The sequence below is a fragment of the Diorhabda carinulata genome, chromosome 3 (genome assembly GCF_026250575.1).
Source record: "Diorhabda carinulata isolate Delta chromosome 3, icDioCari1.1, whole genome shotgun sequence".
In the NCBI taxonomy this organism is placed as follows: domain Eukaryota; kingdom Metazoa; phylum Arthropoda; class Insecta; order Coleoptera; family Chrysomelidae; genus Diorhabda; species Diorhabda carinulata.
The window spans coordinates 23,446,017-23,462,918 of record NC_079462.1 but is presented as its reverse complement, the minus strand read 5'-3'; the positions used below and the strand labels follow the sequence as shown (position 1 = coordinate 23,462,918).

Below are 16,902 nucleotides of genomic sequence, written 5' to 3'. Positions count from 1 at the left end.
TTGAATTATGCCAGTCTCTAGAGTCTATGGTAAATTGTAGAATTAAGCCACAGAATAATAAGATATTTCAAGCAGAAATGCCTTTGTCAAACCTCGAAACTTCAAACGTTTTTGCCATTTTTATTTCAGAAGATTGAATGATTTTTTCGCACTGAAGATAATGGAATTTTTCGCCAGATCAGAAGAAATTTCCAACTTCTTTCTTCTAATAGGGTAGGTATGCATGGGTCTCTCAGTTGAGTTGTGGAAGTGTTTGCGAACCAAACAAACAGATTAATAATAATAAAATGAAAAGAGCGGGGAGAGTTAGAATTTTGTCTTTGTTGAAAATAGAAGACCCCCAGAAAGGCAAACCACACCGAAGATGCGACTCGAACAACGAGTTGTAAATTGTTAAAGCAGTACGAGAATCGAGCTGTTCAGACACAGATTTCATGGCAAAGCAAGCAGAGTTTAATTTTTTTGTCAGGTAGATAGTACATAGTGAAGAATTATTTATTCCGTCAAACACACTACATGGACATACGTAACCATCCATTAAAAATTCATAATGTTCGAATGTACAATTTAGAAAATATACTTGAATATAAGTTTTGATTCCGCAACTTTAAAGGACTATAACTCAGAAATGAGGGTTCATATGAGAAAATTTTTATGTCACAGCATTATTTTCACGTCATCTATCACGTCCCGAATTTTTTTGCATCAAGTCTCGGAACACTCTGCATAATGTCAAGGAAGACTTGAGCATCTGATAGCAATGCAACCGATGAAATAATTATTGGTAATTCGACTAAGAATATAACATAAATCAAGTCTATGATATATGTAAATTTATTTCTAGTTAGATATAATATGCGAAGTTTCTCTGAAAAGCCATGATCATAAGAAAATTAAAATCACTTAGAACCTCAGTGTGAATCAATAATTCCGAGATGACGTGGATATTCGATTCTTTTGAATTCTGAATGTTTTGTTCCGTTTTGTGGAAATATACTAATTGTATTTGCTAATAATATAATTATGGACGTTCTATTCTTACTTAAAGATGCAAAAAATACGAAAGAACTAAAAACTCACAAAGTATTCTGTTTCCTTCACCAACGATAAAATAATTAAGTTGTAAGTTATAATAGACACAAATATTTTAATACAATTCTCACTTTGGAAATGATGACAGATATTGTTTTTTATGCGCGGCACTTTCTTTGATTATAAAGCAATGAAATGATGATGAGAACACTGTTTCAAATTTCAATTTTAACGTGATTTTTTTTCTCCATCAACAATATTTATTATAGTAGAAATTCAGAATTCGAATAAATCGCATTCACCTTTTATTCAACGTAACTAGAATCGTTAAAATAAATTTTTATTATCGTTATTGATGGTTGAATTGAATATTCATTTTCTTCTTTTATCACCTGTTCAATATTATTTCTCCAAATCTCATATAACTTATATGTTTTCAATCTCTGCTGGACTTATAGTAGATAAACGATTGTATTTGGATGGTTTTCATTCGGAGTACTCCAAAACATTTTAATGTGCGTCCATGAGTTTTGAAAATGAAATATCAATGACATACTCGTTTTTTTTAAGTACATCTTTTTATAATTTGAATCAACTCTTTGAGGGAATCTTTTTAGAAATATTTGTCTTTCTTAAAACTAGTGTGAATTTTTTACAATATTCGAAAATGAGATGAAGAATACTTACTCGTTTTTCACTTGAATAATAACTTACATATATATAACATGGTATTTATTAGAAAACTAAGTGCCATTCCAATTTAATACCATGTTATTTAGCTTATAAGAAAGTTCAAATATCATATACCTGAGTTATGAGTCACTACGTCATTTTCTCTTTATAGGCTCAATTATTCGCTCTAGCAGCTGCTCCAAACTGTTCCACGACGTCTTACCGTCAAACTTTGGGGTCTTGAGTAGGGCAAAATTACCAATGTCTTCCATCTTTGGATGAATTTGTGGCTTGCAGGGTTTTATATGTTCGATCTTATTTTTTCTGCTGCAGTATCTTGAGCATTCGAATCTGCTATCATTTTCTCGAACTTCTTGATTTTCTCATCCATCGTTGTCATGACATATTATTTTCAACATCAACGGTAATGTCAATTTTCAATGAGAAAATATTCGCAGAAATATCGTTTTTCATAGTCCCAATACATGTTCAAAGTGGCCTTCCAGTGCCACTTTGAATCTCTCACTCTTCTTGCCGGACGTTCCCAACTTGCGATTTTCCAATTCTACTTTCAGTCGAGTAATTTTAGTCTCTTAGCTAATTTCTCTTAAATATTTATTTAAATTAATCCTGAAACCAATGTCATGTTCTTATTTATTCAAACAATTTTTGATCACAAAACCGTATAGTGAATTTATACACACGGTGTATCTCACTCACGTCATTTTACACTAACACTTACACTATTCATCAACACTTGTCGCTAAACTATACACTAACACTTATCTCATTTATTTGAATACACTGTTTCCGTAAACAAACAAAAAGACCTTCTTGGAAACTGGCTTTAGAAAAACAGTCACAAAAAAATAGCCGCTACAATAACAACGATTGACAGCGAATTCACCAAACTTTAGCTTTGATTAACGTATTAGAACAGGACCGGCTTCACGGTCTATATCAGTTAACAAATTCGTAACAGTATTAAAGATTTTTTCAGATAAGTAATAGAATATTTTGTATTAGTCTAGATTATCATTTAAATTTTTTTATTAATTTGTTAGTTCTTAATTTTGAGCACTGCAGCGTTGATGCACTAGCTTCCCTAGTACTGTATATCAAATATTATTATAATAACAGAAAAATGTACATAATACCGATGATTTGAAGTATAAACAAAACTTTTTTTAATAAATTGAATCCTTTCAACTGCTAATAACTTTGACAAGAATATTTCTCGCTCTACATCAAAGACATTTAAGTTTATACAAGAACGGAAATAGTTCAATATTTATAAATTTTTGTTTGAATTGTTATAGTTTACATTAGATTATTTTCAAAGCGATAGATTAAAAAATGTGTTTCAAACGAATCCACACTGTTTTTAACATATTTTTGTAACTTCAATATTAGATAACTCAGTATTGAACGATCAATACTAATGTAATGTTTTTCTTATTTATTTAAAGAGTTTTAATTTACAAATCGGTGGAATTAATTTATACACACCGTGTATCTCACTTACATAATTTATTTATAAACTTACACTAAACACTTATTATCTAATTTATTTAAAGTCGCCGTCTAGCTTACTTTTCGGTATTCAGATGTGTTCACTATGACATCAAACTATTTACTGACTCTCCTTTTGCTACAGACTTTTTAAAAATTGAATTAGATTTGAGTCTCAATGTATTGCCGTCTGCAAGAGCCTGAACCTAAAAATTTTTCTAATTGCCCAAACTGTTGCCCACCCTCGTGCGTTCTTGATACTGGCGGAGAGGTTTCTTGCTTATGAGTTTTTATTCACGAAATACCGTTTGTTTCAGTTATTCCATATGCGAAGCAGATCACTGTCGGAGGGTGAAACAAGGAAATTGAAAAAAGATGATACAAAATTTGAAGTGTTTCCCAGTCTACCCAACTCAGTTTTAGACACATTAGGACTCCGAGGAGATGAACCGAAGTAAGATATTCGATAATAATTATTATGGTTTTATTAATAGAAGTCAAAGACCCAATTATTGGACTGTCGAATATATTAAAATTCTACATGAACTAGAGTCTCAAACTCGAATGGCATTCGGTAGTTTCTTCAACAAATTTACAATGAAAGCAAAAACCTATTTTGTTCATAGTTTCTCTTGTTAAAGTGTGAGATTTTTTGTATCAAAGAAGTCAACACACCTTACATAAGAATCAATTATCTAACCAATGCTCAAATTTCTCTCTCTCAATGGAATCACACAGTGAGACCTGCATCTTTCTAGTTGTGATTTTATAAACGGAGAAAAACCAAATTCTTGTGATGCCAAGTTGAAACTAAAGGGTGGATGGTTAAATACTTGGATTGCAGGTTCATGAAAAAAATTGTAGCGTTATATGACAAATTTTTCGATATGTAGTTATCATGAACGATTTTTCAACGCTCTTAATAAGTATGGTACCAAACTACTTACAGCACTGTTTGCTACCGATTGAAAGTCTTTTTTTGCACCATACAATTGCTCGTACATAGCCATGCAGCCTATAGAATCAAAAATAACTAATTCAACATTAGTAATGAGGTATCGCGAGACAATCTTCTAGATTCTCGACACTAAAATAAGCCTCTGCTAGGTACCTGGACATTATGGAGTGGAAAAGAACATTGCAACTACAGATGGAATTGTTATATGGTGCTATTGACATAGCCAAACATCAAGATATGTAGTCAATCAGAAGTAATTGCGCGATATCTAGAGCGACTTGAGGAAACACTCAATCTAGAAGACTATTGGTGTGATCACTGGACTGTTGGATACTGTTGGCACAAACAGACAACTAGAGTGTAACGGAGAATAAAAGTCGACCGAACAACTGCTCTGCCAGAGCTTACCTGGACGGAAAAACGACGTTGGGAGACTCGAAGAAAAAGTAGAATTAGAAATAGAAGAAGTATAAAACTTGATTCTAAATTGGAAATGCTCCAAAAGAAGCTATAAAAGAGAAAAGGTGGGACAATGGTTAGATAGTTGACTAAGTTTTCAGATTATAGAAAAGTAAACTACATATTTCTGAAGAACGAATCATGTAAGTGACTAGGGATTTCAAAAAAATCACAAGGGGACAAATCGGTCACTGCAGCTCACTCCTGATTGAGATAAAGCGTTCTAGAACGTGTTTCCTCAAAACATTTTGCTCAAACAACTACTGTAACTTCAGGTGAATGCAAATATCTTTCATGTAATTCTTAAGGATTGGTCTTAGCCTAGTAACTCACGTTTTTTTATTGTTTTATGAAAAAAATAGATAATACTAAATTGCTATTTTAAAATTTATTTAATTAAAAAGAACTGTTTACATCACATCAAGTTTATCAATTTTTTTGTGAAAACGAGGCAAACAGAAATGTCACCACTTTTTTAAACCTGGTTTTTTGATACTTTGTTCTGATGTTTCTGATAACATCTTCTACAGTTCTTTCTAATTCTATGGAAATGACCTTCTTTTTTGACGAATCTGTGTGTTTGGAGAGACCTCCATCGGACTGATTTTGAACTTTCCGTTTGCACTTCTACGAAGACTTCCTTCTTTAGCAGTAGCCCTCGTACAATTACTTCCTTGAATTCGATGATGGACATTTTTGTTTGAAGAATATTGTTGAAAATTAGCGTTAACTGACGTTCTAATAATAATTTCATTCGCTAATTTGTGATACTATTTCACAGTACATCGCAAACTAGATGAATACGACGTTATGTGATATGTCAATCGTAGTTTTATCTTTATTGTACCCAATGACCATTTAAATACCACTTTTTTCTTGTTTACTTAGCTTCGTGAATTGGGTGAACAACACAAAAGAACTAATCTTGAAGGGTTTATACGTTTTTTCCCAACAGTGCAGTCATATTTTGTAGGAACATGAAAAAGAAATTAGACTGTCAATAGAGAAGTTAAAAATATCTATCAAAGAAAAAAAAATATTATTCTATAATTTAGTAAAAATGGTTCCTAATGATTATAAAAATTCAGTACATTGTTTTTTAACTTCTGAATGCAGCTTTTTAGCGAAAAAAAATGTTTGAACCACAGGGAAATATTAAGAGAAATAGCTTGGTCGTCAAAATGTTAAGGTATTGCTTGTATATATATTCTAATTATTCATTGTATTTTAGCAATGTTCATAATGATATGGATCAGTCAAATATATCACTAGTTGACAGAATAGCAGTGAAATAAAATGTAAACTGATAAGATTAACTGATTAACTGAAACATTAACATAACTATATCCAAGTAAACGATAAAATAACAAAATGTTCTTATCTAATCCTTATACCTAATTGAGTAAGTAATTCCCCAAATAATTCAAATAATAAAGTTTTTCTCATATACTCTACTACGAAAAATAGTCCGCCAATTATTTATTCATTATTTAGACTTTTATTTCACACTAACTTAAGATTCCCAATTGTTGTGAAAACATAGTTTCTAATTGGACAAATTTTTCAGCTGTCAACCTTTATCTAATACAGTATAGTTGTATCATCTCCAGAATATGCACCATTCAGGTAACAGAGAAGTTTGTATTTGAATTACATGCATACATAACATGCAAAATATACCTGAAGCATACGAGGTGTATGAGAAAATGGGAAAGCTTTTATTTTTTTCAAAGAACAATGACATTCTTTTTAAAGTAGTCATAATGAGCAGCTTCACGCTGGAGAAGACGTTGCTCCCACTCTTGGTAGAGGCGCTGGAAGTCTTCAGCTGCCGTGACTCTCAATCGATCAGTTACAGTGTTTTGACTACTCTCCAGTGCTTCTAAACGACATTCTCTTATGATATATTTAAATTTGGGAAAAATAAAAAAAGTTTAATCAGCTAAAAACATTAATTATATATATAAATATACAAAGAACGGAAGACCCATCGTAGAATCTTAAAATGTCATTATTTTGGATTTCCTATTGCCAACCAAGATAAAAAGTGAGTACCACATGTGTTTTGTGGAAGTTGTAATATTGTATATGCTGGAGTTTCATGTTTTACTTAGCCAATTTTGTTTTTGAAAGATCTGCCATATCCAATTTGTCCTGGTAATTCTATTCAAAATATAATAGTCGAAGATGACAATGGAAGTTTATATTTTTTCAAGAAAATACTTTACATTTAACACGTTGAGCTCCAAACGAAATTGATAAACTTTCCCCTGGGCTTAAATTTTTTTTGTGTGTTTTTACACTTCGTTTGGGGTTTGGATCCAAGAAAAAGTAAAGAAAAAAATTATTTGAAATAAAAAGTGCGAAAAAATTATGTTCTTTCTGTGCTGTTCATAGGCCCGCTCTGTGCCCGAGGGAAAGTTTACTCCTAAAACTATCCCTAAGGCCCAGAGCGGTCCTGTGGACCGCACTCAGAAAACATCAATTTTTGCACTATTTATCAATCCATACTTGCAGTATGGAAAAACAAAAAATTCTGTTAGCTTTTTTATCCTTTGAACGATGATTTATGCTTTTATGTAAAGTGTACGAAAATATACGATGTGTTTTGAAAAATATTATATGAGATCAAAAATAATGCTTCTGGGTGAGGTCATATTTACTTATATATTATGTTTATTTGGTGTTGAAATATTTAGAAATATGCGTGAGAGACAACACTCATTTATACCTGAGGTCCCTTTTTCAACGTTTGGTGAAATTATTTTGAATTATTACAAAAAAGAATATATCGATTACTGACTTTTAAATTAGTGTAGCAAAGGTGATACTGAAGAAAGAAACTACGGATGTTGCTGACCAAACAACGCCTAAACAAAAAAAAACTATTGGCTAGTGAAGAAAGAAGGTCCAAGTCATACGGTGAGAAGAGAAGAAGAAATTATTGTTAAATCCAAATTAAAAAAGTGATTACTTTTTACAGTGTTTGTTTTGGAAAACCACATTATTGTGTTCCGCGTTTTGCGGAAAAACATGAATAATTATGATTCTAACAACAATTTATTTCTATTGTATTTATTTTATAATAAAAGTTCAATTTTTTTAATTTGTCATTTCTTTATCCCTTATAAACAAAATATACCAAAAATAGGACCCCACCGGACTCAACGTGTTAATTATCAAGCTAAATTAACTGATATCATTTACAACTATCAGAATCTAGAGCCGTACTTATTGGATCTTATTTACAACAGGAATTGGTTAATATCGCATACGACATTTTCCTAGAAACTAAAGTTTATTCTTTTTTCAAGCAATGAATCGAATTCATAATAAAACAGAAAAGCGTTTATTCCACAGATCAACTATATTCAGATGAATCACTACAATGTTGTTATTAGAAAATTGACGTCTACAGGGGTCTGAACCTGAACTACTAATATGACATCCTTCATAAAATAGTGGCAAATTTAAATTTTAATTATGGCGCGTAATTTAAATTATTTGAAGATAGTTGATACTGCTACCTCAGAATTAATAAACTTTAAAATTATTTTGTTTACAATATTTGAGAACTATCATCTAAAAAAAAATGGAAATTTATTAGTTGTAATTTGATTAGGATAAATGTAGTTCTTGTAGGAGCAACTATCATGCCGCGCAAGCGCAGCGAATTCGTTGTGAACGCGCAAACAGATAGCTGCGAATAACACCATTCTGTACTATGTACTTATTTAATGTTGAAAACATACTTTATAGTAATTATAAGCCTTTCTTCATGTGTCACTGATAACCATAAACGTGTGTCTTCATGACTTAAGTCAGTTTGTATCAGATGCAACAACTCATAAAATGTAGGTCTTGACATTCGATTAATTGATAATCGGTCCTCCCAAATTCGTCGATGATTTCGTTCTCGTCTCCGGCGTCTTCGAAGTAACAAAGCCAACGGTAGTGTTTCCTCCTCGGTGCACTGCAAACACGCGACGAAAACATTGCATTTCTGCCACGCGTCCGCAACGTCCTTGCGGCGCAACTTCGGCGTGTTCGCGACGCATTTATTGCGCGCTCGTCCGCCCCGCAGCATTACATTAATAAGTTTGCAATGTTATTATACATTTATTGAATGTCATTTTCAAAAATTAACAACAACTAACACTATACATAATCAAAAGGACACGAAAACACGAGCACAACACAACGATAATGAATGATCAAGAAAAACTATACAATGTATAACAAAACTTTTGTGTCAAATTCGGCAACTTGATATCTATAGGCAGATCCATCAAAGACTTGGACTAGAAACTAGAAAATTGATTAAATCTTGGGTCATCAATGTGAAACGTCTATAAAATAGGTGATTCGTGGTTTATTGTATAAGTATGAACAACATTAGTAGAAAGTGTACACAGACCTCAAAATCATCGGTTTGCCGAATACCCTCGTTTCCTTTGTCTGCGAAACAGTTCAGAAGGGGCCAGAGAGCGAGTACGCTCCGGACAAAGTTAAGTAAGTTGGTAGATCCAAAAAACACTATTCTATACTCTTCCGAAATTGAGCTGTGATTTATAGAAAACTTTATAAAGGCCTTAAACAAGAATATGAATTCCGATATTTCCAAACAATATTATTAAATATTTTTTAAACCATAGATCCATGAAGTTGTTGTCTATGCTGGATTCAAAATTTTCTTATTTATTAATTAAAATTCTGCTCAATCAAAGTCAATCAAACAGGTTGTCGAAGAGTTTTAAGGAAATAAAAAAATTGAAAATTATGAAGACGTTGTAGCTGATACGGAATAAATATGGCATTGAAGATTTAATGATTTAAATGACCCAAAACATTATAAAAAGGATACCAAAATTTGTTATTTTTAGTAATTTTGTTATTGTCCATACTAATTTAGTAAAATATTTCTAAAACCAGAATATTTTTATTATTCTTTTTATCTAACTAATAAACTGAATAAACAATAATTAAGTTTCAGTTTGAGTATAAAAACTATGTAAACTGGTGTAACTATTCACTCATTACTTTTAGCACACACTATATAATTAAATTATCAAACAAATGATGGCAATTTTAAAAAAGACATTTTTGAATTTTCAATCAGTCATAATTCATGCATGAATTTCTAAGCTAAACCATTTACAATATATTTTTAAACATGAAATTCCCTACAAAATTGTTTTCAAACAATAAATAAACGTATGAAGGACGTTCTACTATTCGAATCCTCTACTAATACCGAGTAGTAGTCCCATTCATATTCACAACGTGAATATAAGATCAGTAATGAGTCAATGTATTGACCCATGACCAACAGTTTATGTAAATTTTAAATAAATTTCCATTACAACTATATTGTATAAAGATCAGAAATATTTTGAATATAGTTGACATTTTCGAAGTCGTATCGAGGTTACTTCACAATTATAACAATAATAATTTGCTCTCATAGTATTTTTGTTTGTTTGAAAACAGAGAAAAGATAAGCGATGTCAAGGAAGTCATATCCATTTCATAAACATGATAGGAGCATCCTAAATTATTTACAAGAAATATTTTAAATGTTTCCGAAAATTAATAATGTGTCTTGAATCTACCCAGAGTCAAAAATAAATTGAATAGGCTTACTAGATTTTTAAGATGCGCAGCCGGGAAACTGGAATGTCCCCGTAATGCTAATAATAAATGGTTATTAGTTAGAAACCTGAACTAGACCCTTAGAATGTCGTTGTGTAATTAATTTTGTTTTAATCCTCATCAGCATAATGTTGGATTTGAAAAAAAAATGTTATAGCACCTTTAATAAATACATTAAACCTAAATACTCCTCTAGGATGTCCTGAAGACATCAACAGGAATCAAAGACAAAATATTAAATAAAAAAGATAAACTTCATTATCTTGTTACTTCTTAATACGCTTATACTAGCTTGGTATGTATGTGTAACGAAATCTTCGAAGTAGTTTTTTAGCACTTGATAACGTCGAATTTTTTTGAAATTTCGCACACTTATTAAGGACCGATAAAAATACAAATCATAAATTCGTGCTCTGATTCTAATTTCATCGCCTTCCCATGTAGAAGCCCCCGGACTTGAACGACGGAGCTCAGCTTAGACCAACTATGGGAAACCCGGCCTTGACAAACCACTAATGGCCCAAGCAGAGGGGTGGGTGGTGTCCCACACCGCCCACGGCCTCGCGGTGCTAAACGCCTCGCGCCTCACAGCCGAAAATAAATTTTAAAACGAATGGAAAATCAAAAAGTACATGCCACAAGGTTTTTCTTATTATAGAGTATCTTGTAGATACTCGCGCCAAGCTAACTACCGCACGACTAATATATATACGAATAATATTCTGTAACGTCATTAGAAAATCTTTTGATCCCAATATCTCCGTAATTACTGTATATTGTGTGTTCATATTTTACAGGTAATTAATATCGAAAATAATCTTTCGATTGACCGTAAAATATTTCTCTGTAGTATTAGCAAAGATTAATTAGCAAGATAGTTACAATCATTAAGGAAATCAGTAAAATCAAAAGTAAAAAATTTTTGTTTCTTCAATTATTTCTTTTTTTTCATTTTCGTTTAACGTTGAATATGAAATGAATAAAAAACTTTTTAATAAGTGATTTTTTATTTTATATTCCCTTCTTCTTGCACCATCAGAGGGCCTCGCGAAATGTATCTTGCCCACATTAAGTTAAGGTCTTGCGCCGCCACTGGGCCCAAGCTTGGTTGAAGTCTGGGTCATCCGACCTCGGCCATCCTATAATCATCCAGACTTGGGAGAACTCTGAATAACTATGTATAAAGTTTTGTTCTAATAACTTATCCATAATAAATATCTTAACATTAAAAGTAATAATCTTTTATACATAAAATTCTTTTATGCATAAAAAACAATAAAAAATAGAATAATAAAAAATAGTATCATTTCTTTATATTTTTAATTATTTAACTAAAATTTTTATGTAAATTTATGTCTTCGGTTTATTGTTATCGTCCCAGAGTCCCAACAAGTCTGGGCGAATAATGGCTTCCAATCTAGGACCAAAGATGTACATACTTGGTCCAACTCTAGGCCTATACTGGGTGCATCCTAAAATACTATATGAACTAGGTGTAAACATGCTAACTCACTTCAAAAAGGAGTTGGTCTATATATTTAGCAAAATTTTAAATAAAAACGTACAAATTAAGGATAAATATTGATATTCTACTCTTTTATAAACTAATTTTGTAACTAAGCAGGTTTTTTGACGTATTTTGAATCTCCCAATAGACTTGGCAGGAATTGTGGGAAATAAATGCTGAGTAAATAATTCAAATAAACGAACACAAGAGAAAACAAATAACTAATCGCAAACAAACCATAGACTTTTATTCTTTTACTTAAAAGCATCTAAAATAACTGAGTAGAAATTACAAAAAACCAGGAAAGTCCAAAAGTTGTTATAAGTAGTTTCAATAAAGGTTTCTTACTCCCAAGATAACGAACTTTTACATATTTTAAAAAAAAATTCAAAAATCTCACAAAAAAACACAGATATCAAATGTACTATGTTCATTAATTATCACGAGTTATTTAAACAAATCGAAATAAACAAAATTATTAAAATCACGAAGTGAAAGCAACAAAAATAGGTACAAGTGAATTTAACACGTTTTCATACGCTCTTTTTCTTTCGAATGGTTATTTTAGACCAAAAATGGATTTAGCAGTTTTATATTTTACAGCGACGATTCATACTCGATAAAAAAACACGGTATTTTCAGAAGAAATTTGAGAACCACTTATCAAAGAAAGGTAGCAAACGCGTAATGTACCTACTTGTTGAATAAATTACCGACTTTGAATACGAATAAATAATATTTCAAAAATTCAATAGCAAACCAATCTAAAAATTATATTAAATAAAAATACTTCTACCCAAAACTCGACCTATTGATTAGGCAATTACTCATAGAATTTATAATGCAACCAATTACATCTTGCCTCCTTTGAAGGCTTCCAAATCATCCTCATATGATCTCTTCATAAATCCAGTCCTACAGAAGCTTTCCCTCCTCTTCAACTTTCACGTTTTCTCCAATTTTTAAATCTAGAAAATCATTCACTTTTCAATTTATTATTAGTACAGTTGATAGTGAATTATTATTAAATAATAATGAATTAATGGAATATTTAATTTAAGATACCTTTTCCAGAAAAAACAAGTAAACAAAAAACTCAAAGTTGGGGTAAACTAAGAACATCACAATGCCCTACATTTTTAATTTTATTTACAAACAGGCGTACGCCATTTAACGTTGCGGTTAGTAGTAAATGTGGTAGAAATTAAAAATAATGATCAGAGTCTCCATCTTCTGGGTAACTAAAGAACTATGTTTGGAAGATTCAGGAAGAAGTTGATTATTAGCAAACATTCTATGTTCAGAAACAAATTGAGTTCATAGTAATAGAGCTGAATTGACTATTGGAGATACGTGGCGAGCGATAGAAGTCAAACCACGTCGGCGTTGATCTTGGTGTGAATCAAACATTGTTGTCATTTCTAGCTATCATGGCTTTTCGACAATCAGATTGGAAATGCCGTATGGAAATTGTTTCTCTGAGCTATCAAATAGCAGATTTTCAACTTCTGGGTAATCATTGGAACTATTGGAAATACGTGGCGAGCGATAGAAGTCAAGCTATGATGGCCTTTTGACTATTAGATTGGAAATGCCATATGAAAATTGTTTTCTGAGCTATAAAATGGTGAAAAAAGCAGATTTTCACCTTCTGGGTTACCATTGAACTATGTTTAGAATATTCTGGAAGAAATTTATTATTGCCAAACACTCTATGAGCAGAAACATCGCAAAACTTATCGTTTTAGAGAAAAATCCAAAAAACCTCAAATTTTAGCCTTTGACCCTGAATAACTTTTGCGACACACATAGGATCGATGGGGATTCTTAAAAATTTATTTGTAATGACCTCAGCTCTCCACCAATAGTTGCCTTTCTGGGAATTTTTGTTATTTTGAAAGTCTATATTAACTAAACTACTAACAACAATTGGACTTTAGATATACTACACGAAATACTATACAAAATATGTATGTTATGTTCCAATTAAACTTTGAAAGTAATCTATTTAGATCACAAAAAATAAATACAAAAATATTTATACTAGTGAGAGATGTTTTGTTTTTAATTATTATTTCTATCGTTACAGAGAACATATGAATCAACAAGAAATAGAACAAAAATTCGCTAGTTTAGCTTTGGCACTGTCGATAGACGCCACAACAATCAAGGATAGGTGTAAAAGACAAAAAAGATACAGAAATCAAACAGAAGCTAACCTTAACATGGAAATTAACAAGCTCAGAGAAAAAGTAACATTAATGCAACCGTTTTGTACAGATTACGAAAAAGCGGAATTATTCTCTACTATTATGACCCAGGTAATAATATTAGCATGTAATTTGAATAATATTTTATCATTTTAAGAAATGTGTTTATGCATACGACTCCAAACCACCTAAGTAACCGTTGCTTATTAATATTTCACATGTAATCATTTCACAGTCCATGATATTTCTATTGTAGCTTTACGAGGGTGGGCCCAGAAGTACGTGATCCAACGTAATCTCCTTATCGCTCCAAATAGTTTTCCCAGCGATGTTCGAAACACTTTTTATAATAAAAATGTTCAAGCTCCTCAAAATAGCCATTAACTGCCAACATCATCTCTTCATTGTTGGAAAATCTTTGATCACTGTCTCATTTTTTTAAGTGTGGAAACAGAAAATAATTCGAGGGGGCTAAATCTGACAAATAGGGTGAATGAGGTAGCAATTCAAACTTTAATTCATTGATTTTGGCCATTGCAATAACGGATGTGTGAACTGGTACATTGTCTTGATGAAACAACAATTTCTTCTTAGCCGAATGTGGCAGTTTCTGCTTGATTTCTTCGCTCAAACGTTGCAAGAAGTCCACATAATACTCGCCGTTGAAAAGCTTTTCCTTTTTTAAGATGAAAATTATCCTATGCACTTCCCAAAAAAACGATGCAATTATCTTGTCTGCAAAAGGAGCCGTCTTTTTTTCTTCTTTTCGGGTGTAAAATGATGGACCCATGTTTCATCCATAGTTATGAAACAGCGCAAAAATTTGGCTTTATTTCTGTGAAACATTGCCAAGCACTCGATGGAAGCATCTTAACGACGTTATTATTGTTCCAAATTTTCACTTAATATGCGATGTACCTCACTTTTTGAAATCCCTACTAAGTCTGCTAGCTCGCGCAGACATTTGGTAGACCACTGCCATGCTGGTCTTCGCAGGCCTCTTTTAAGCCCCAATACTTTTTTAAAGCAAATTTAGTGCTAACATTAAATTTGATTCAAAATAAACTGCTGACGTACCTTGATTATGACTATAAATGTTCAGTGACACTTAGTGACCATAGAGTATGGTTTTAAACAGGAAATCTTGACAACAGACAACAAAATGGTTATTTTGGAATTATATTGTAGTTTCAAACTATAATAATAGTTGCAAACTATTAAGACATACCGATGCTCAAACAAAAAGATATTGTATTTGAACGAAACTTGGTTTGATAAAGACGACGTGGTTAAATTCAAGTACTTCTGAGGCCATCCTTTTAATAAATCGAAATATCCCCTTAGTAGAATAGAAATTAAGAGCAGAGTGCCAAAATGGTTCGTGAAAAATATTTAACAACATTAAAAATTTACTATAAATTGTGGTTATTTTATTAAATAAAAGTCTGAAACAAACATATTCCTAAATATTCTTATTTTTCGCAAATTACACAAAATGAAAAATAAGAATCATAAAATTTTATATCTATGTTTTTTCAGTGTTAGATTCGATTTGTGAACTATTTCTAAATCACTTTACGGAACATTTGCAATAAATTTTATAAATGTTTTTATCTCAAAATGGAATTGTGGTAACCGATAACAGCAACCTACCGAAAATAGCATAAACATAATTATGATAATCAAGATTTTATAATAAACCTTCCGACATTCAGACTCAATAACTTTTTGAGTTGCATCATTATTTTCATTTCAATAACTGTTACCCTTTCACACCTTCTACAAAAAGTTCAGTTACTCAACTAACAGTTCTCGAGAAGATCAGACAACGATACTCTTTCAATGAAATTCAATTGAATCAGCATCATCTGTAGTTCATGTAATTATTTCTATACATTCGCAATTGTTCATTATTAATGACAGCATTATATTCAACAAGACAACAGACTGTAGAATAACTATCGACACTAAATCACATATAAAAGAATTTGTACTTGCAATCCAGTATTCCGTAGTGCTCCAATCTGAAAGTGCAAACGATCATACAATTATATTGCAAGAATGGAACAAAGTAAAGCCTAAACATGACTAATAAGAGTACTGAGTAATTTAGTAAAATATAGTGCATACGGACAGTATAAATTAGTAGAGTAATTTACTATAGCAGATAGTTTTGAATATATTTTCGCTGTAATTTGAAATGACAATAATTATTTGAAATTATCACTATAATTTCTAATTGAAAATGAATTTTATACATAAATTATAATTTTTAACGCCTAATATTAAGCCTTTTATGTATTTGACACTTTTGATTGGGCTAATTTTACTCAAATAAAATTTTTCCATTAAATTTAATTACGAAGCATACTTATAATTTTCATAAATAAATGCTCATAAAGCTGTACTTATTTTAGTTTGGATAGGAATTCCTTGAATAGTAATTCTGCTTTTACTATGACCAGAATTATTCTTTTCGATTATATAGAATCATTAATAACTTTTTTAGCAATGTAAAAGGCAAATTAATTTTATGTAATTCACTCATTGAAAAAAAAAATGTTTAAAAATGCATTTTTATAAGAGGGTTGCTTTAGAAAAGCATTGAAAATAACTACAGTTATTTTCAATGCTTTTGGCAATACAGTCGAATTGGAAATATCATGTGGAAATTTTCTTTTTGAGTTATAAAAAGTTGAAAATAGCAGATTTCCACCAGTTTGGACTAAGAAAATCAACTTATTATCCTAAGTTTATCATCAATTTTAATTTAATTAACACACATAAATACAATTTTCTACGCCCATGTCTTTAAACGTCAAAAATCACACTGTCAACATTCCTTTTAAATGACATTTAACAATAACATACACGTAATGAGATTTCATAACATACACGTG

The 16,902-nt window shown here is 31.3% G+C and overlaps 1 protein-coding gene across 1 annotated transcript in view; it reads left to right on the top strand.

Annotated features, from left to right (window-relative positions):
* The window catches only part of LOC130891485 (uncharacterized), a 60,785-nt gene that overhangs the window by 34,850 nt on the left and 9,033 nt on the right, over positions 1-16,902 (top strand). The window contains exons 2-3 of the mRNA XM_057796273.1: positions 3,534-3,670; positions 13,882-14,113. Coding sequence (XP_057652256.1) covers positions 3,534-3,670; positions 13,882-14,113 — 369 coding nt within the window. The remainder of the gene's footprint in view (positions 1-3,533; positions 3,671-13,881; positions 14,114-16,902) is intronic.